The 20780-nt window shown below is 40.6% G+C and overlaps 1 protein-coding gene across 4 annotated transcripts in view; it reads right to left on the minus strand.

Moving 5' to 3' along the window:
- SLC12A4 (solute carrier family 12 member 4) overlaps nucleotides 1–20780 on the minus strand; it is a 107733-nt gene that overhangs the window by 21696 nt on the left and 65257 nt on the right. For all 4 annotated transcript variants that reach the window (XM_050922685.1, XM_050922684.1, XM_050922687.1 and 1 more), the window contains exons 3-8: nucleotides 15210–15341; nucleotides 5936–6082; nucleotides 5473–5527; nucleotides 4071–4201; nucleotides 3261–3502; nucleotides 497–711 (exon numbers count right to left, since the gene is read on the minus strand). In XM_050922685.1, coding sequence (XP_050778642.1) covers nucleotides 497–711; nucleotides 3261–3502; nucleotides 4071–4201; nucleotides 5473–5527; nucleotides 5936–6082; nucleotides 15210–15341 — 922 coding nt within the window. The remainder of the gene's footprint in view (nucleotides 1–496; nucleotides 712–3260; nucleotides 3503–4070; nucleotides 4202–5472; nucleotides 5528–5935; nucleotides 6083–15209; nucleotides 15342–20780) is intronic.

Raw genomic sequence — 20780 nt, forward strand, 5'->3', positions numbered from 1 at the left:
AGAGTGAGCATTTTGTAGTATTATATACTGCAGCTTTGCAGTAGGTTTGTAGAGAGCAAGGACACAGATAAATCACCTTCATGCACACACTTCTATGCTTCTTCCAGCTAGAATCTACTATGTTATAAATCGGAGTATGTAACATCCTACCACTGCTCTCCAACCCAGATATTTTAGCCTGGTTTTGAAGAATTATATAGGATGCCCAGGTTAATTCGCCCTACAATATTAATGTAGTTGAGTTTCTATTGAAAATATCAGTCTCATTCAGTCAATTTTGTAGAACTGAGACTAAGCCTCTATCTAGAAAAGCGATTAACACCATCTACTCTTTAAAGTATTCTAACAGTTTTCTTCAAAAGGGTTTTCTTAACTGTAATTAGATTTCTTCGGTGCTTTTTCTCTACTAGCATAGAATAGCTCAATCCACCTCAACTGCTCTGCATGACTCTTAACAAGAGGATTTCCTTTGATCCAACAGCCTTTTGTATCATACCTTTTAAAATGCCACTTGCAGCTCCAGGAATACCTGCTATCTCTGTAAGGTTGTTGAGCAGAAAATATTTGTCACAGTTATCAGTGGTTAAGTTAGAAGTATGGCAGAAGAGTTCCCAGAGCTTGGTGGCCACAGTCATATTGCCCACAATTGTTGTTTTGGCACAAACATCAAAATGATCTCTTGTCAGGGTCCTGTTACCCAGCATGCAAATCCTGGAAGAGGAATGAGAGAGTCATGTAGAACCACATACTAAGCAAAGATGGTTACTCGCACCAGATGTTATTTGGAAAGTGTAATGTTTCCCTTTTCATACACTGGGATTTTAAAGTGGTTCTCCTTCCTAACAACATGTTCCAGATATAAGACTTTCCTGGGCAGCAGAACCAGGAGCGTATATGTTGATGTTGTTCTGTTTTAATATTCAAACTGAACATGTAATTATTTCTCTCTGCACTTCCCCTCGGTGTCCCACTTCCAGGCTGCAGCTGGTGATATTTTGCCTACATGTGGGGCTGGCAGAGGGGGATTCAGAACAGATGGAGGGAAAGGATTATAGAGCACAAGCCTTGGATTTGTGAGACCAGGGTTCGATTTCCTCCTCTGCCACAGACTCCCTTTGTGTCCTTGGGCAAGTCTCTTAGTCTCTCTGTGCCTCAGTTCTCTATAAAATGGGGACAATAGCACTTCCCTATCTCACTGGGGTGCTCTAAGGATAAATACATGAAAGATTGTGAAGTACTCAGATACTAAACTAATGGGGCCATATGAGGTTCAGGCTGACCAAGCCTAGATTACCAGTGTGAATAGGGGGTTACTGCTATGTTTCTCCAGTTGGTTTGTCGGGAGTGGAGAGCAGAAAAATTCAGGACGTTTCATTGTGGCTGTAATCCATGACAAAAACAATATTAGCCAACATTTTTGCTCTACTTTTATGCATGAGTGAGTGAAAGACTGTACTTGGAGTAGTTATCAATGGTTCACTGTCAAACTGGCAGGGGGCGGGGGGAAAAGGGGGAGTGTGTATATAATAGGGTCCCACAGGGGTTCGTCCTGGAGCCGGTACTATTCAATATATTCATTAATTACTTGGACAACGGAGTGGAAAGTATGCTTATAAAATCTGCAGATGACACCAAGCTGGAAAGGGTTGCAAGCACTTTGGAGGACAAGACTAGAATTCAAAATGACCTTGACAAATTGGAGAACTGGTCTGAAATCAACATGCTGAAATTCAGTAAAGATACCTGTGAAGTACTATACCTAGCAAGGAAAAATCAAATACAAAAATACAAAAGGGGGAATAACTGGCTAGGCAGTAATACTGTTGAAAAGGACCTGGTGGATCACAAATTGAATATGATCCAACAATCTAACACAGTTTCTAAAAAGTCTAATATAATTCTGGAGTGTATTAACAGGAATATCATATGTAAGACACAGAGGTAACTGTCCCACTCTATTTGGCACTGGGGTACTGTGTCCAGTTTTGGGTGCCATACTTTAGGAAAGATATGAACAAATTGGAGACAGTCCAGAGAAGAGCAACAAAAACGATAGAAGGTTTAGAAAGCATGATCTATGAGGCAAGGATTAAAAAAATGGCCATGTTTAAGCCCAGAAAAACAAGGCTTGGGGGGGGGCCCTGATGACAGTCTTCAAATATGATATGCGCTGTTATAAAGAGGACTTTCATCAATTATTCTCCATGTCCACTGATGGTAGAACAGAAAGTAATAGTTTCCAACAAGGAAGATTTAGGTTAGATGTTAGGAGAAACTTTCTAACTATAAAGATAGTTTAGTTCTGGAATAGGCTTCCAGAGAAGATTGTGGAATCCCCCTAACTGATATTTAATAACAGATTGGACAAATATCTGCCAGGGGATGGTCTCAGTTTATTTGGTCCTGCCTCTTGACTCAAGATCTTTTCCAGGCCCACATAGTGCCAGCATGAGTAGACAAGCAGAGGGAAGCATTCACTAACTAAGAGAAAGCTACAGGGAGAGAGAAACGTTGCATTTTAATTTATTCCTGATCATACGTATCTGAGTTTGGTTTTTGTTTTTTATCCACTTCCATTGAAGTCAGTCGTAAAACTCCCACTCTTCACTGCAATGGTGCGGACTGGGCTCTACATGCATCGTGGGGGACAGCAGAGGGTTGCAACTACTCATTTAGCATTACGCTACTTTTGTCAAGTGAATAATTTGTCAGATTAAGCTACCCTAACTGCACTGCATAATCCCCTGCTACCATTGCCTGTGCTGTGCATTTCCTTGTACAGCATAAGCCTACATAGAACTTAAAACAAAAAGGACTAAGTCAATGGTACTCTGGCTCAGAACTAAAGCAACTTTGCAACACCAAATGAACAGATGCCATGTGAGGAGAGTTTATGGTTCATCTAGAGTATCTGGTTCTCTCTTTCTGTAGGAGGGGGAACTGGTTAAAAAGTGTCAACTTCCATCCATCTTCCTCTACCTGTGCAGAAGACCCAAACCTAGAGGAACTGGCTAAAGATGGTAAAGGTTAACAATGTGTTTATTTTAGGCTAATGAGCTTTGTTTCATGGGTTTATCGAACTATGCTCACTGCAACATAAAATTTATCATTCATAAAGTAAATAATTTTTATAGCACGAAAGTGCTGCCATATTGGCTGGGTAACTTTAAAATAACTTCCATTGAATCAGTGCTTCTAAATGGAAACCGAAGATATTTCTGACTTGCAGGCTCACATACCCAGCCAGCAAGATTACTTACGGAAATGCAGGGGGATCGAAGATGGACTTGATAGCACCAGCATAAATGGACAATATGGATATTATTACACAGGCCAAGAAGAGAGAAGCAAATTTGTTAACATATTTCACTCCTACAAAAACTACCACAGCCATAAAGGTGAGGAATATGGTTCCATAAACTCGCATGTTGTTCAACGTAGCACTAGATGTATCATGAGCACCAGTGGAATGAAAAATTGCTGCTTGTGGTGCAATGTATGTCTGAAATACAAAACAAAAAGTTAGCTAAAAGGCTGCAGTAAGACAACGAGAGTTTCAAATATACCTTCGCTTATTGCATGTTTCAGTTTTAAATAAGTGTTGCATACTCAGAACATTTATTTCAATGTAAATCAATTTTCTATCTGTAAAATACATTGAGCTAGGATTCTTCACCCTGCAGAATAGTCAATCGATATGGGCAGTTTTGTAGTTTTACCTCCAAAATACAATTAACTAACCTGAGCTATGCCACTGACTCACTGAGTGGCTTGGAATAAGTCACACTTCAACCTACATTTTCAAACGTGAATAGTGATTTGGAGAGTCTCTGTTTTTTGATAGCCAAAATGAGATACCTTCAAGGGCCCTGGCTTCCAGAGGGTGGACACTGCACTTTCTGAAAGTCAGGCCCCTAGAAAAGAATAAAAGTGGCACCCAATAATCACATTTGACAATATAAGCCTTCAACCTCTATGCCCCTTCAAAATGAGAATAATTCTATCCCTATGAGGCAGGAATTCTGCAGTAGTTTCTGCATGTGAATTGCCACATAAGCATTATTACTCACCAATAAAATCTCAATGGCACCAAGTATGTACATAGCTCCTGCAAATGTTGTTCCCAAGTAAAAGCACAGTCCCACAGCTCCACCAAACTCTGGACCTAAGGACCTTGAGATCATGAAATAGGAGCCCCCAGCTACAAGACAGGAAAGGGAGGTGGTATTTTCCAGAATATTTTTATTTTATGAACTCGACATTTTAAAAAATCCAGAACATGCATACAAAGTTATAAACTGCATATCTAGCTTTTTTCAGATCTTTACCAGAAATACCTTTGTTTACACAACAGCAAACTAAACAAAGATAGCTCTCATTTGTCTAAGCAGCATTCAGCAGAAATACAGGATACTAAATCAAGCTTGTATCTTGACTCAGTCCAGGTTTCCTCCCCCAAAATGTACTTAAATCTTTTACATTTGGGGACAAATGCACAGGTGGGTGCTAGTAATTTGCAGTGACCGAAATCCTCAGAGTGCTTATGGTATTTAATGTATTCTTATTCTATTTTGCAATTTCCCATTCTATACAAATATGTTAGACTCAAAACAAATCATATTCTCACTCTCTTCAGATAAGAGAAACAGTCATATGCACAGATAAACTGGGTAAATGAAGGGCTACAACACAGATGAACTAAGTTACATGCAGTGCAAATCTGTTTAGTGTCCAATGAAAGATTAGCTAGTATCAACATTCTGAAGAGTAAGCTATATTTTAACTTTCTGGATTTCACATTTTATATACACTAAACTACTTTTCTTCCTCATTAAATAATAACAGTCCCTCAATCTGCTATGAGGTTCAGCTTGATGGGATCTGAAGCAAAAAATAGCAGTGAGACCATAGAAATGGCAGATATGTCAGTACAAGACATGTTTCTCAAAAATGTGTTGCCAACTCATGATTTTAGCAAGTCACTGTGTTTCTTAAAAACCTGAATTTGGGAGGCATGTGATATGGGGAGAATCTCAGCTTTCATTTAAAATAGTTACTAGCCCTTATGGTAGCAGATCAAGGTTTGAAAATGTGGCCCAAAAGTACCTTAAAGAAAGAAAGAAAAAACAGGTATTTAAAAAAAAAACCTCATGATTTTTAAGCCAATCTGATGGGTTTGGGAGGGGAGGTGGGGGAGAGAGGACCTGGCTCATGATTTTTTAACACTTAGGGTTGGCAGTTCTGGAGAAGGTACAATACAGTTCTTCACTTGACATGTCAGGATATTAGTTTGCCTTCTCATCTAATTTCAATGGAAAGCAACAAAAAAATCTACATTTATTAAACCACAATCTTCTAGTTAGCACAGAGATTTGCACGTTTACAGTTGTATTTACAGTGAGGAAAGTGAGTCAAAATGGATCATAGACGTGCTATTCTGACTGAAGTGAGGAATCTGCTAATTACAGTTACCTGGAACAACACCATTTGTTGCTATTGCACTCATTGATATGGCTGTCAGCATAGTCTGTGGAGAACAAGACAATGGATATATTTACGAAAGTAACCGTCTCAAAAATACAATACTTTCCCTGTTTAGTAAAATAAGCAAAACAGAAAAAGTTGTCATAGCTATACCCAACGTAGCTATACCAACAGACGTCCAGCCTAAGTTAAACTGGCAAAAGCACTTGTACACCATTATAACTGCATCTATGTTAGGACTTTTACCATTATAGTAATATTTACCTCCCCCCTCCCTTCAAAAAAAATCACACCCCTAATTGACATTACTATGCTGCCAAATGTTTCTGGTGTAGTCCTGGTCTTAGTCCTACACACACGTATAGTAACCCCCCTTATAGGAGCACAGTAAAAGCTTTGCAAGAGGTACACACATGGTATGAGCCGTGTCTTAATTTGATCATGTACTCACACAACAGCAGCAGATTAAGACTATCAGGAAGGACTGTAGAACTCCTGCTGTTCCCACCATCCATGTCAATCGAAGGAAGAGAATAACCCCAAAGATATTCTGCATACATGGAAGGTACACTCCCATCAGGGTGCCCATGCTGGGTGACTGAAAATAAACACATACGTCAACTTTCATTCACTGGGTAACTCAAAACAAGGGGTTAGAACACAGAGGAGGAAAATAGATGTCAGCTATTTAAATGATATCGTGCTGTGATAGAGTATAATAAAAAGATGCACAACTGTTACAATGCTGTACTTCCAAAAAACCTCAAGAGAATGGTTTAAACCAAAACTATTGGTTGACTGGCAACAAAATTTGGACCAGGCTGCTAGCTCTTCGTTTCAGCCCCACCTCTTCAGCAGTTACCAACTGAACCTATTTAGATTATTTATTATTAGTACTGTGGTAGTACCTACGAACACCTAGCAAGAAGCTGGACTCTGTTGTGCTAGGTGCTGCACAAACACAGAACAAGAACCCAGTCCCTGTCCAAAAAACTTACAATCTAAGAAAAGAACAGGTTTATCCCCAAAGTTCAGTGTGTTTCCAGTTATAACAAACAAAAGATTTGGAAACAGCTTTGAGAAATGTGCTATATATTTTCCATATCTTTACATATTTGGTTTATCAAGTAAAAGCTGTGTTATCTAGCACTTTACCAACCGGAAAGCTCTATAAACCGGCATTTCGATCTTCATTGAAAGTCCAGTATATAATCCGGTTGGCGTGGGGCTGGCAGGCTCCCTACCTGCTTCTGCGTGACTCCCCAAAAGCAGTGACATGTCCCTGCTGCTCCTAGGTGGTGGAATGGCCACGAGGGTTTGAAGTGCAGGAAGGGGTGCAGGGCGTGGGCTTTGGGAGGAAGTTTGGGTGCAGGAGAGGGCTTGGAGCAGGGGACTGGGGCATGGGAGGGATTTCAGGGTGCCGGATCCAGGCAGTGCTCATCTGAGGTGGCTCCCTGCCAGCGGTGACATGTCCCTGCTTCTCCTAGGTGGAGGACTGGCTAGGCAGCTCTGCACACTGCCCCTGCCCCTCCCTGAACGCTGAAACTACCAACTGCCTTTTCAATAGGATTTTGCATCATGTTGCTGACATGAGGTAGCACCACACTTCCAGTGAAGAACAGACCTTAGAGCATGGGCTGAGCAATTCTCAAGGAGACACCTGGGAGGCAGGAGGGGGAGACCAAGTCCAAAGAATCAGACTGGATTTTGTGATGTTTATTCTCAGCTCCTTCTGTAACCCAAGTAATTTTTTAGCCATTGCTATTTGTATGGCCTGTTTGGAGCGTGGGGTGGGGGTGGGGGGAGTCATTTGTTCTGTTCTATTAGGCTGCCAGAATGTGGCTGATTAATGATGAAGTCAATAACTGTTCCATCATGCAAAAAAAGCTATCGTTTGTGTAGCGAACAGTTATTGTACCACAACACTAATGGAATCAACGTGGCCCACTATGAAAATATGTTTTGGCTTTTCCTTGGCGTGTATGAAGAAGCAAGAAATCATTGTCCCATGATGCTAATGGAAGCTGTGTTTGTGCACAGACATCCTAATCAGAAGTGCCCTAATTCAAATTTCAAAAAAGCTGAACACTCACTGGAAGAGCTGTTCAAATTATTTGTTACAAGGCTCTTGGGAAAAAAGTTATGAAAATATTCTTAGAAATTTCCATAGTTCATTGTTTTATCTTAAATTGTGTAGATACTAAATTTAGGAGGGTGCTATGTAAGGTTGTCTCTATTCATTGGGCTAAATGTGCAAAGATCCAAAGACTTCTAGATATCATACTAATGTCTCTGATTTGAAATTAACTGCTCTTGCATGCTCTGAAGCACAATCTGGTACATTAGACTCACATTTTAGTATCCCCAACTCAGTTTGTCAATCTGGATAAAATTTGTAATGTCTATGCGGGTACTTTATTTTAAAGGTCTTAGGCTCACTAATAAGAGAAATGTCTTAGAAAGCATCTAATGAGAATGTCTAGAAAGGCTGTCATGCTGTGTGTAAATTACACAAAACATTTACTCTTTGACATGAAACCAGGAGATCTAAGTTACTGTGAATTTGCACTGTACTAATTCCCTAGCATACTACTTTTGTTTACATGCCCCAAAGCCTGCATCGTTACCTCTGCTAATTCTGACTTTTGTTTTAAATGCTCACTCCTTTTTCCCCTTCAAAAAACAGGATGGTATGAGGTGCTTGATATTGACCTTCAGGCTGACATAGTTCAAGGTCTTTAAAAATTCAGCCAAATCTGTGTGCATAGAGTTTGCATTCGAATGTGTTTGAAATGCAGTGTGTAACTCAAGGATTGATTTGCTGTAGCAGCAGGAGCTAAGTTTACAATTGCAAGGTTTTAACAGAGCATAGTGAAGCTTTCAGTCCTACAGTCAAATCAACCCTAACAGTGTTGTCAACTCCCAGCATTTGAGGTGTTTTTCTTGCAGCTTCCTCCGTCCCAACCTCCCCAGCAAATGAAGACGGAAAAATTATCATTTTAGGAAATCTCATGTTTTGGAGTGTCTGAATCACTATTTTTGAACACCTGGGGTTGCAATACTATTTAAAAAAATAACTTGTAGCAGCTGCCCTTAAATTTTCAAAGCTCAGAGCTGTAAGACAGTCTATCCTCCTTTGGCTGGAAATTAAACTTCTGAATGACAGAATAGTGAGTAAAATGGCCTTTGGTTTCCTTGACTCTCTCTCCTTCCCCATTCACTCAGAGCAGTAACACAAATAAATTAAGGCTCAGTACTGCACTTCTCCCCGGTCCCAGCCCCTTCACCCCAGCATTGTTTGTGCGCTTTACATCAACTTGGGCTACCGCTTTCTCTCTGACTGGCAACTTGCCACTTCCACGTCCTCTTCTCCGATTGGCATCTCAATTCTCTTGCTCTGGTCCCTCTTCCAGCTCCCCCTGCAGCCTCTGCTACACCAAGTTACAATCTCAGTTGTAAAGGAAAAACATTGTGCATTCACTGTATACTTGGAGAATTGAAAAGCAGTACAGCTTAAGAGATGCCCACATCAGAGGATTACTAAGTGCACCTGTCATAAACAGATAGCTAAGGGTTAACGTCTCTTTCACCTGGAAAGAAGTATCTGAAACACCTGGGTTTTTTGTGTGTGAGTCCTTTGTTCTTGGTCTTCTGTCTAACTCTCTCTCGGCTATGAGGGGATTTCTATTTCCTGCTTTCTAATCTTCTGTTTCCAAGTTGTGAGTACAAAAATGGTTTGTTGTTTTGTATTTACATGTCTATAGTTGCTGGAGTGCTTTGAATTGTATTCTTTTTGAATAAGGCTGTTTATTCAATATTCTTTTAAGCAAATGACCCTGTATTTGTCACCTTAATACAGAGAGACCATTTTTATGTATTTTTCTTTCTTTTTATATAAAGCTTTCTTTTTAAGACCTGTTGGAGTTTTTCTTTAGTGGGGAACTCCAGGGAATTGAGTCTGTACTCACCAGGGAATTGGTGGGAGGAGGAAGTCAGGGGGAAATCTGTGTATGTTAGATTTACTAGCCTGACTTTGCATTCCCTCTGGGTGAAGAGGGAAGTGCTTGTGTTTCCAGGACTGGAAATAGAGAGGGTGGACTCCCTCTGTTTAGATTCACGGAGTTTGCTTCTGTGTATCTCTCCAGGAACACCTGGAGGGGGGAAGGGAAAAGGTTTATTTCCCTTTGTTGTGAGACTCAAGGGATTTGGGCCTTGGGGTCCCCAGGGAAGGTTTTTGGGGGGACCAGAGTGCCCCAAAACACTCTAATTTTTTGGGTGGTGGCAGCTTTACCAGGTCCAAGCTGGTAACTAAGCTTGGAGGTTTTCATGCTAACCCCCATATTTTGGACGCTAAGGTCCAAATCTGGGACTAGGTTTATGACTCAGACATAAGTCGTCACTGGGTTGTTGGTTTTTTTACCGAATTAAAAATACTGCAAACAAAGAAATGAAGCAGGAGACCAGCTCGCACCAGCAAAATAATTTCTATCAATGATTAGCAGTGACTGCGCCCTTTTCTACATCCTCTTATAATCAGCAGATGCCGCTACTGTAAATGATTTTATGAAACTAGTCAATAGAAGGCAATCAAATAGCAAGGGCAATATTATACCAAACAGTCTTGTCAGTAGCAAATAGGAAAATTGAAATACTCTCCAAAGATTGCACTGGGCTAGTAAAATAGCAGATATACTGACAATCGGTAAATGGTTACAAAAAAAAAACACTCTCCTATCTTCTATGATAATTATCTGTTTCAGCCAGGCAGCCCATGTTTCCACATGTGTGGCATCCACTTTGATCAGCTTCAAACACGTAACTGACGCAAGTTATTGATTTGAATCTAAAGGACACCACTCTCCTTGTGCTAGCCTGACTGGTTTGCAAAACAACTGGCTGCAGGGTCCAAAGAAATTGACAACTGCCATTACCAGCCACCCCATATAAGTTACTGATGATGCCACAGAACAGCCCCAAAAGCCATAACAACAGACATTTGCATAAAGCTGAACTGCCCAGTTACGTTGTAGAAGCTGAAGTAGTTTAATCTGAACTCCAATACAGGAAGTAGGATTTTTATTATTCATGAATCTTAGGACTGGAATCATAGGACTGGAAGAGACATCGAGGGGTTTTCTAGTCCAGTCCCCTGCACTCATGGCAGGACTAAGTATCAGCCAGACGATCCCTGATAGATGTTTGTCTAACCTGGTGTTTGAAACACCATAACTGTGTCAGTGCTTTACTACAGACCATATTCATACTAACCTAAAAAAGCAAAACAAACCCCCTGCCACCCTCTTAAACAGAGAGAGGGTAATTGGTAATGCATCTTAACACACAGCAAGGAGCTACAAAACATCATTACACTAAAAACTTAATACTAAAAACTTATGGCAATACTGGAGCACAGTGAAATAGTTAGTGAGCCATACTCCATTTAAGTTTGTCTGTTCTTGACACTTTCACAACTGAGCAAGTCTTCTAAAGGGGATTTTTTTTGGGGGGGGAGGGAGGAGAGGAGACAGAAATTCCATACAATGTATTTTCCACACTGCAAGTGTTTGTGAAAAATTTTCAAGTCTCCTTCAATCTTATAATTTTAGTAAGACCAGTAAGATGCAAAATTGTCTTCAAAACCTAAAGCACCACATGATCTAGCAGCATAAGCATACAATTATCTTTCCATGTCTGCCATTCACAGGTCTTTAATATTTTGCACTTACATACATGTAGGTTTTCTGATTTTAAGTGGCAGTGATTTGGGAAAGGAGAGCCTGCCTGTGCTAATATGGCTCTGGTGAAAACGGCTGATACCAACAAGCATAGCAGGAAGCAGAATTCACTGAGAGATTTGTCTTCCGTTGGCAGTTCGTGGAGCTATAATTTTTATTTATAGAAAAGACTGAATTATTCATGCAGCTTAGCATGCCACATCCAATGATCAATTTAGGCATATTAGATGAGGTGGAAAAGCCAGACCATTAAAAATTCAGGCCTGCAACATGCATCTAACAACACATATTGAGATTTTAAGGAGTTGGGCAACAGAAATTCACAGAGTCCAAACCAAATAAAAGCTCATATTCCTGATCCAGCATTTCCCTATGGAATGTCAATTCAAATGACTGAAGAGACAGGGTGAGTGAGATAATATATTTTATTGGACAAATAAGTTGTCTCTCTAATATCCTGGGATTAACATAGCTACAACAACACTGTATAATTCAAATGATTGACGTGGCAGCACATGCAATTTACTTTCAGCCCTACTAGGTGAGTACATTTGCTGGATGTTATCTGGTGTATCATCCAGCAACAAATCAGTTAACAATGCTAATATTTAATAGCAGAGTGTCAAAGTTTAACTACCCATCAAACTGAGTGGGGATTTCCTGCTTCGGTGCTACTGTTTCCTTGTGTCAGCATTTACACTTCAAAAGGAGAACTAGAAACTTTTTTAAATGAAAACCGGAAACCTGTAGGAAAATCCCATTTCCACAGTTTCTGGAGGCTCTCTCAATGCAGGGGACCTCCATTGTCTCTGTCCTTGATTTTGCATTCCTCTTTGGTGACTTGAATTAGTATTTCATGTCTAAATTCAACTCCCTAGTTTTATATTCCAAATGACATCTGACATCCTCACAGCTTTAATGTTATTTGAATTCCTCCACCCCATGCCAACTACAATTCATTTAGCTTACACACAATGGGACCTTTACTGTAGTGTCCTTCACAAAGGACAGACACTCCAGGCAGAAATTCACTAACTGGAGTTCCAGCATACACAACGTACAGTAACAAGACGTATTGGAGCATGAGCTTTCGTGGGTGCATTCGACGAAGTGGTATTCACCCACAAAAGCTCATGCTCCAATATGTCTGTTAGTCTATAAGGTGCCACAGGACAATTTAATACCGGTACACAGTGATGATGATTGTGAAGCTTAGTTGAGGTGGAGGAGTCAGAAGGTGGGATATTTCCCTTACTGCTAAATGATGAACTAACAATTGGCTGAGCCCTCAAGGGTTAACTCTCTCACTCTGCAAGGCAGCAGGAATGGAGAGAGAGATGCTCATTTCCCTTAAGTACACTGCCTTGTTAATTAGATGCGCAGCTGCTACAAGCTCACTCAGTCCTGAGCCCTGCTCTATGGAAGATGGGGTAAGCGGGGTGCAGGAGCAGGGGGACACCCTGACATTAGCCCCCCTCTTCCGCCTCTCCCCCCCGGCACAGCAAGCAGAAGTCTCGGGGAGCAGCTCTAAGGCAGAGGGCAGGAGCAGCACATAGCAGTGGGGGGAGGGACAGCTGAACTGCAGGCAGCTGCTGCATAAGGAACTTAGGGAAGCCAGGAGCTGATCCACCCTGGTTCCAAGCCCCCACCAGCTAGCTGCAGTGGGCTGCTCTTCCTGCAAGCAGTAGACAAAGCAAGTGGCTGCCAAACAACATTAGAAGGGAGCATTGCGCAACTTTAAATGAGCATGTTCCCTAATTGATCAGCAATGTAACAATGAAACAATGTTAACCGAGATAACTTTCAGTGAGGGGTTATTGTACTGAAACACTAGTTTGGGGTAATGTTTTCAAAAGTTTTGAGTTACCCAGAGACTACACTACAAAAAATTAACACTGTGCAAACAGATGTGCCGGAGACTAATGCAGGAACAGTGTTTTTAAGAAAATAAATAAATAAATAAAAAAGTTCAGTCCTACCCATACAACGAGAACAAAATGTGTTTTCACCATGTCAAGCTCTACTGTGGCAGGACCACAAACCACAATGGTATAGTCTAAAATGGGACAACTGAGACTTATTGTTATAGCATAGATGGAGTTTCACTATATATAAGTTCACTTTAAGGCCTTGTCTACACTTACTGTACTGCAGCTACGCCGCTGTAGCACTTAGCAAACTCACTACCTTTGCGGATGGGAGAGCTTCTCCCATCAGCATAGGTACTACACCTCACTGAGAGACCGTAGCTATGACAACAGGAGAAGCCCTCCCATCACATAGCGCTGTCTACACGGCGCGGTTAGGTCAATATAACTGCATCCTTCAGGGGATTTTCCACACCCCGAGTAACGTAGTTATACTGACATACGTTGGTAGTGTAAACCAAGCCTACGTGGGTTACACTATATATGCAGTATCTAAATACAGAATATTTTACACCACCATGAATTACTGTGCTAGGGACTAATAATACCTTTTCAGCTTCCTATCATTGCCTAATCTCTTCCTAACTGAGGCTGGAACCAGCTACCAAATTCTCTGCAGTCTTTTTCAAAGGGAAGAGAAATGGCTGGCTTCCAGATGGCCAGTGTAGAATACCAGTGTGAGGTGTCATTTTATCATAAACAGTCTATAAATAACACTAACAATGGCCAAAAAAGGTGCAATTTCAAAAAGTTAAGGATTTTGTCTACCCTATTTCTCTATATTCTTTATTAGAGTAATTTCTCCCAATTTTTTAGGAAGAGCAGACTGCATAATCAATTGAAATTAGGCAGTCCCAAAAATTAACAGGAAAAGACAACAGCTCATGCATGATTTTAGTATTATGCCCAGACAAACAAACTGATATATATTCCCTTTTAGGCATAACTTTAACTATTTCATACAAATCTATAGTTAAGGATATTCCTAAAAGGGAATCCAAATACGTTAAGGTATCAAAATGCACAGACACCTAAATTAGCTAACTCTGTCCTTTAGCGACACCATAATAACCATAACACTAAGGCATTTTCATGCTTGTGGTCCCAGATTAAACTATTTTTTTTAACAGGTGTTGGGTCTGGGGACTCCGTTGAAAGCAGAAGGGACTACATGTGGAGTGAGGGTGCTGCAATCAGACGTTCGGCATGGGTTGTTAACACGCATTCCCTTTGAAAGTGAATTGGCAGTCTTCAATGTTACTGCCTCTATCTTTTTTCAGTGGGTCAAGATTTCTGTACGTATGGCAACACAACAAATCTGTACTGTTCATGTTTCACAGCAGTTTACTTGAAAACCTTTTGCTGAACCTTTGCTTGAAAACTTGCAAGCAAAGCAGCAAGACCTTTAAATAGGAAGTTTAGCCTTAATGTGTTGATTTTTAGTACCTGTTGAAGCACGTGGCTTGATTTTCAGAGATACTGGACAACTGCAGCCCCTACAGAGGATAACGAGAGCTGCTGGTGCACAGCACCCTCAAATCAGGTCACTAAACCTCACCTGCTACAGTGTTATTAGAAATGGGGCTCAAACAGGAATCCTAAACACACACACTTCTGCCTCTAAAAACAGGTTTGAACTCAATGTGACAACTCACAGACTAAGTTTCTATTTAAGGTGAATAAGGGTGGCAGAAACAGGTTGTAAGATTTAAATGCATGATTTTTGCGACATTGTGACCTACTTAATCAAACTTCCTGAGAATAATACATACTAAGACTATCCAAGTGCACTGGAGTGGCTAGATTGCTTAAGCATTACTTCCCCTCTGATTTTCTCAGTCTAGAAACAAGAAATTACAACCAACTGACTGCGTTCATTTGGGGCTCAGTCCTGCCCCCAATGAAGCCATGTCATGTCATGGCTTCCATGGCGGGGGTGGAGGGAAGAGGATTAGATCCTTATTCAGAAATGGTGGTGAAGCACCAGGAATTTCAGAACTCTTCAGCTGCACACATAAGCAATCTCAGTTACAAGCTGGCCACTGAGAGAAGTTCTACTTACTTTTGATACTTTCCTCTTTGAGCCTTCAGCACTTTCCGCCTCCTCATGTTCTTTGGCTCCCTGAGTGAGATTTGTGTAGCTGACCAACTTACCAAGCAGAGAAGATACCTTTGGTCGTATATCCAGTTCCTCCTGTGGAGGAAAACAACTTACGTAAGCCAAAGCGGTCAGAAAGAACAGGGCAGATCATATTGCTCTTTGGCAGGGCCGGAGCTGCTGATTAAACTCACTGAAAGAGGCTGCAGTAGAATAAATGAAATACTAATTTTGTCTGATTTGACTAGAGGATATTTGGGCTTTGAAAGCTGTCTTAGGAAAGGTTTACAGTCATGGGGAGTCAAAGACAATAGGGACTCACCTTCTACTTGTCAGGCATTGGCAATGAAGAGCAAGGGAAAAAGAGCTCTGAACTCCAGGATTTCAGGAAAGTGAAAGATTTGCAGTTGACTATTATGCATATCGTGGGTTAACATTAAAAAAAACATTTTCAGGGACAATTCTTCAACTAAGCCAGAGATCTGGTGCCCAGAGTGCCAGCCATTGCAGTGTTATGGGCACATTCCAGTAGATTTAATATCAATATCTAATCCAGGGCCTCTGAGAGGTTTGAGGTTAGCTAATCCTCCTAAAATCTGTATGTTTGTTTGAATGTATGAAGGTCTCACAATCCCCTCTCCCTAAATTCCCTACATCTAGGAGGATCCCTCTTACCCTTTGGTTGTCTTTGAGGGTGGGGAGAGCCAGCGTGTTGGTACTTTGCACCAATGCGCTCGAGAGGCAAGCAGGCACATTCCCCCCCTATTTCAGCTTCATTCTATCTTCTGGGGGAGGATGGCAGGAGTGAATCACTTGTCTCATTTTTATACCAGCTGGGATCTTTTGCGAAGTGTTTATAGAGTACTCTGATTACCCTAACTCTTATTGCTTCTCTTCTCTGCCTTCCGTCTGCACTCTTTTCTGCATTATCTCCTTAAGATCCTTAAAACAGTTCTGTTGTTCTGAACTTTCTGCTCTACATCTCCTTGTGCCTGCCCCACACACAGAGCACACCTGTCAGGTTTAAATTTCCCTCAAGTGCCTACTCTACTAGTGCAATAACTAAAAATCAGGGAAGTCACCAGTGAAGCCAACATTCTCACCAACTCCAACCCTAGCAATCATAATTTATCAGCCACACAGACCCACAGGCCCTGCAAATACACAAAGTCCCTTAGTTCTGTGAAAGTAGAATGAATTATATAGTAAGAATAGAAAGGATTAAAGAAATGTTGTCTGTACCTTTAAGCAAAGTTGTTGGAATGTTGCAACCAGGTGTCAGGAATACAGACATTAACATAGAACAATTGCACCGTTTAAGGGCAACTGGTGAAGCATTAGCCTTAGATCGATAACAGTTAGTAAGGATATAGGATATGCATGCTGTGCCCCAGGTGAATTTTACTGTTTTGATTTCTTTGTCCCTTTGCCTAAATTCCCGCTCTTTTATCTGTATAAATAAGACTGTTTGGGCCTTGCATGGCCACTCACATATTCTGAATGTTATTGGCGGAGCGCTGCGCTAATAAACAGAGTGGTCTGACAAATTGTGAGTCCTGATTCTAACTTTGACAATTTGGAGGTTCCACCGAGATGGCAACCGTCTTCACTGGGGCTGTGTGATTCCTGACCGTTTTTGTAGGATGACCGTGGCAGCCGGCACCTGGGCATTTGGCCCAACCGGTCCCCCACTAGAGCGGAAAGGCGCACAGCCACAGTGAGGTCTACGCCATCAAACCTGTTGGTTCCCACTCTGTTCTGGTAGGGATCCCGGGATCTGACATCAGGAATCTGGTCAGGTAATTATTTCTGTGTTTTGTCCGGACTGAGGACTGTCCTGTCTCTATGTCTATCTGTCCTCTTGTGGAGTGTTTGAGTCTGGGTGCCGTCTCTGTCTGGGGATCGGCCGACCAAGGGGTTCCTGTCCCCGTGGTCTGAGTGAGTGGAATCTGCACAATCGCAGCTGCACCGCACTTTGGGTAAAATCCCTGGTGTGAAAGCAAGGGCGATTGAGGCAGTAGTCTGTGGGCTCCTTTTGTGTGTTGCACTGGGCATCGCTCTGACGAACCGGAATTTCCTTCTTGTGTGATTGGTGTGTGAAGTCCTCCTGTATTGGTAAACAGACGTCTAAGTCGGGACAGTTCCCTAAATGAACGCCGGCTCATTTTATGTATTTAGGATGGGTCCGGACTCCTGTAAAAAAGGTCCAGACTCCCGTAAATTTCTGGGAAAATGGTCTAGGCTAACTCAGGGGGATCCCAAAACTCAGTGGCCACTGTTAAAATCTTGGAACAAAGACTGAGTGGATGTCTTAAAGGACAAACTCGGTCAACCTAAAACTAAATTGGCTAAAGGAGAGGTTAATTGTTTCATGCAGTGGTGGCAAGAGGCAAATCATAGGTGGACAAAATCAAAACTGGCCTCTCTCAATTATTCAAATAATAAGTTAAAAGCTTTATTAAAAGCCTCCTCTCCCACCACCAGACCGAGAGCTCCCCTTTACCCCGTTCTCCAAACCCCGGATCGATCCAACCCCCTTCATACTCCCATCTCATTGTAAAAAGGACAAAAAGCTCCTTGTTCTGCTCTTCTTTGTCTGCCTCAGAAACTGATTCGTTAGTGTTCCACTACCAATTCAGCAAAAGAGGGGACTCCTCAACTAGCCCCCACCCTTCCTGGTCCCTTTCCTTGAACACTTCTTTCAAAATTGTGAAGTGACCACAATAGCACTCACAAACGGTTCATTGGAAAAAAAAGCAGGATCGGGCCCAGAAAAGCAGGCAAGCAACAGATAAAGAAACAGGTTGAAAGCCCTCAGGGAATAGTGTCAGGAGTAAGAAAAGCAGTAAGTGCAGGCATGAATCCCTGGAACAATACTTAAAATGTTGAAATCTAAGGTGATAAAGGTGTCATTTTGGGACATAAACAAGTGATTTAAGGGAAGAGAGTGAAAAGTTAACTCTACAGAGGCTGAAGAGAATTAAGCAGTTAAATTTTGTGGAAAATGTTAAAAAGGACCATGTTAAAGAGAGAATTCTTGGCTTCTTTGCAGCCATTCTGAAGGGAAAATGGGCCCTTTTCCAGAAGAGTGCCTATAAATAATCCATATATATATATATACAGCTATGTAAAAACAAAGTAGTGTAACGAAATGCTTAGGAAAAAAAAAGTGTATGTATCTATTTGTCTGTGAAAATATGTAAAGTTCTAAGAATCTAAACCAGCACATCTGGTTTGTAAAACTCCAGTTTTGTAAGTGTAAGATAAATTGATTTTGATTTTGTTTTTAATGCCACTACAAATTCATTTGACTCTTTAATTCAAAGCTGCAAAACTGACAGACCTTTTTGCAAGACACAGGTAATTAGTGTTGTTTGGCTTTGGAATTTAGCATTTAACCCTTAAGGGGTAACTTCATTCTTTACAAAAATTAAAAAGTTTTTAAATAAAGACCAAGTCATGGCTGCAATAGGGCAGTCAAAATCAGGAGAATAGGTAGAGATTCTGGAGTCTGTTTGTTTGTTTGGCTTGGTTTTTTTGTAACAATAGCAGATAAGAGCTGTAGTGAAAGAATAAGAAATTAACAGTGACCCTCTGAAGCAACAGCAGAGGTGAGGTGCACAAAACAAAAAGAAGCAATGTTAAAAACACTGAGCCTTAAAATGGCTCTGTGGAATCAGACTGTCACTTTGATAAGGATACATGAAAACTCTGTAAGAACAAAAGAAACAGTTACACCTTATGTAAAAATTGATATGGCTAATGTTTTAAAAAAGTTATAGTATAGAAGGAATGTGCATTTTCCCTCGGACATGTGCGGTGTATATTGTAAAAAGGGGTAAAAGAAATGCAAATGAAACATGCTGCTGAATTAAAATCCTATTAGGGCTCCAAAAAGAGCCGCAATAGGCTGTTTTTTTCTTTTTCAGATCCCTGTGTGTTAAGACAGAGTCTCTGAGCTCTGCTGATGGCTTTGAATCCAAAAGTCAAGCCTGTGTTGATGCAAATTACCTAACTGATAAAGAAAGGTGAGAACTGCCAGCACAAAAGAAGCTGCAAATAAAGAACATACCTGGTCAGCAAACAAAATAAAAGGCATGGTATAACAAGATACCTTTAATAGATTTGATGCTAATGTTATTATTAATATTAAACATTGAAATAAATTTAATGTTAGTAAGTACCCCTGTAACAAGTTAGAGTGTATGATTTTTGGAAAAATCCTTTAAAGTAATATGGTAATGATGCTTCTCAGCTATTATCTGTGAATAAACTTAAAGTTTAACACAGCAGGAAAAACATTACAAACCTGGTCTGCTATATAAGAGGAAAAACTTGAGGTACACCATCTCATGAATTTAATAACTAAACAGTGGAATAATTTCCGCATAACCCTTAAAAAGTAGAAGCCATTAAAACCCGGCCTGCCTATAGAACAAAAAACACAGGAAAATATGGGGTAATTCCTCTGTTTTGCCTGCAATCAGCAAGGGTATTTGTAAAAGAAAGGAATCTTTTAAGTAATAATCAATGCCTCCCCAAAAGGGATAGAAAAATGTTATTTTTGTCTTTCAGATAATCCAAAGTACTGTATAATGGGCTATGTGTATGTGTTAATTCTTGGGGAAAAGTGTTTCAAAAGTGTTAGCAACCTACTGGACCATTCATATTATACACACAAATGGGGACATGTTAAGAATTGCCACTACAGAAAAACATCATAGCTTGCCATTGGTATAACATATTTTCTGGATGGTTTCCCACAACTACTGGCATACTAATGTTACTACCCCTAATTGTGTTTTTGGTTTTAAATTGTATGTGTGTAATTGAAATGTTTACAATGTGCTGGTGGATAAAACAAATGTGTGCAAAGCTAAAGCCACAGGCCCAAATTATCTCCCAGTATTTTCTATTACATGGACTAAATAAGAAATGACACTGGCGATTAATAATCTTAGTGTCAAAAGGGGGATATGTAGGAGCAGGATTTTATAAGATTTTATAATGTCCCATAAGAATTAAAGTATAATTTGATTTCATCCTGCTAGCCACTTTTTTTAAATAGCAGAAATAAATGACCTTCTGGGACTACAAGATTCTGTTTTCCCATATACATTACAAATTGGGCCCCCTCTAACTCTTTGTTTTAAGATTTAGATAGTAAGAGACAGGATTCTCTATTGTGTCTATGTTAAGTAAATTAGAGAAACATTGAAGGCCTGGGTCTCAATGTACATTGCCTTAGTTATCAATTGTAAAACTTAGCAAGGTTTAATTTGCAATGCTTTTTTGTTCGATATAAAATACTACTGTTTGTATTCTCAATCTATTTGTGTGAATGAGGAATGTATGCATCAGGAAAAGATAAGATGTGAAGGCCATTGTTATAGCCAGAGTCAAGGGACGGCTGTTAAACTGCCTGGCATCTCAGAGTGGATACATGCTTCGCAGTGTAAGAATGCACCACCCCCAGTGAACCAACCACCACCTCAGGACCAGGCAGAGTCAATTTTCTGACTCCAGAAGAAGACG

This window comes from Gopherus flavomarginatus, chromosome 14, assembly GCF_025201925.1.
Source record: "Gopherus flavomarginatus isolate rGopFla2 chromosome 14, rGopFla2.mat.asm, whole genome shotgun sequence".
Classification (NCBI taxonomy): Eukaryota; Metazoa; Chordata; order Testudines; family Testudinidae; genus Gopherus; species Gopherus flavomarginatus.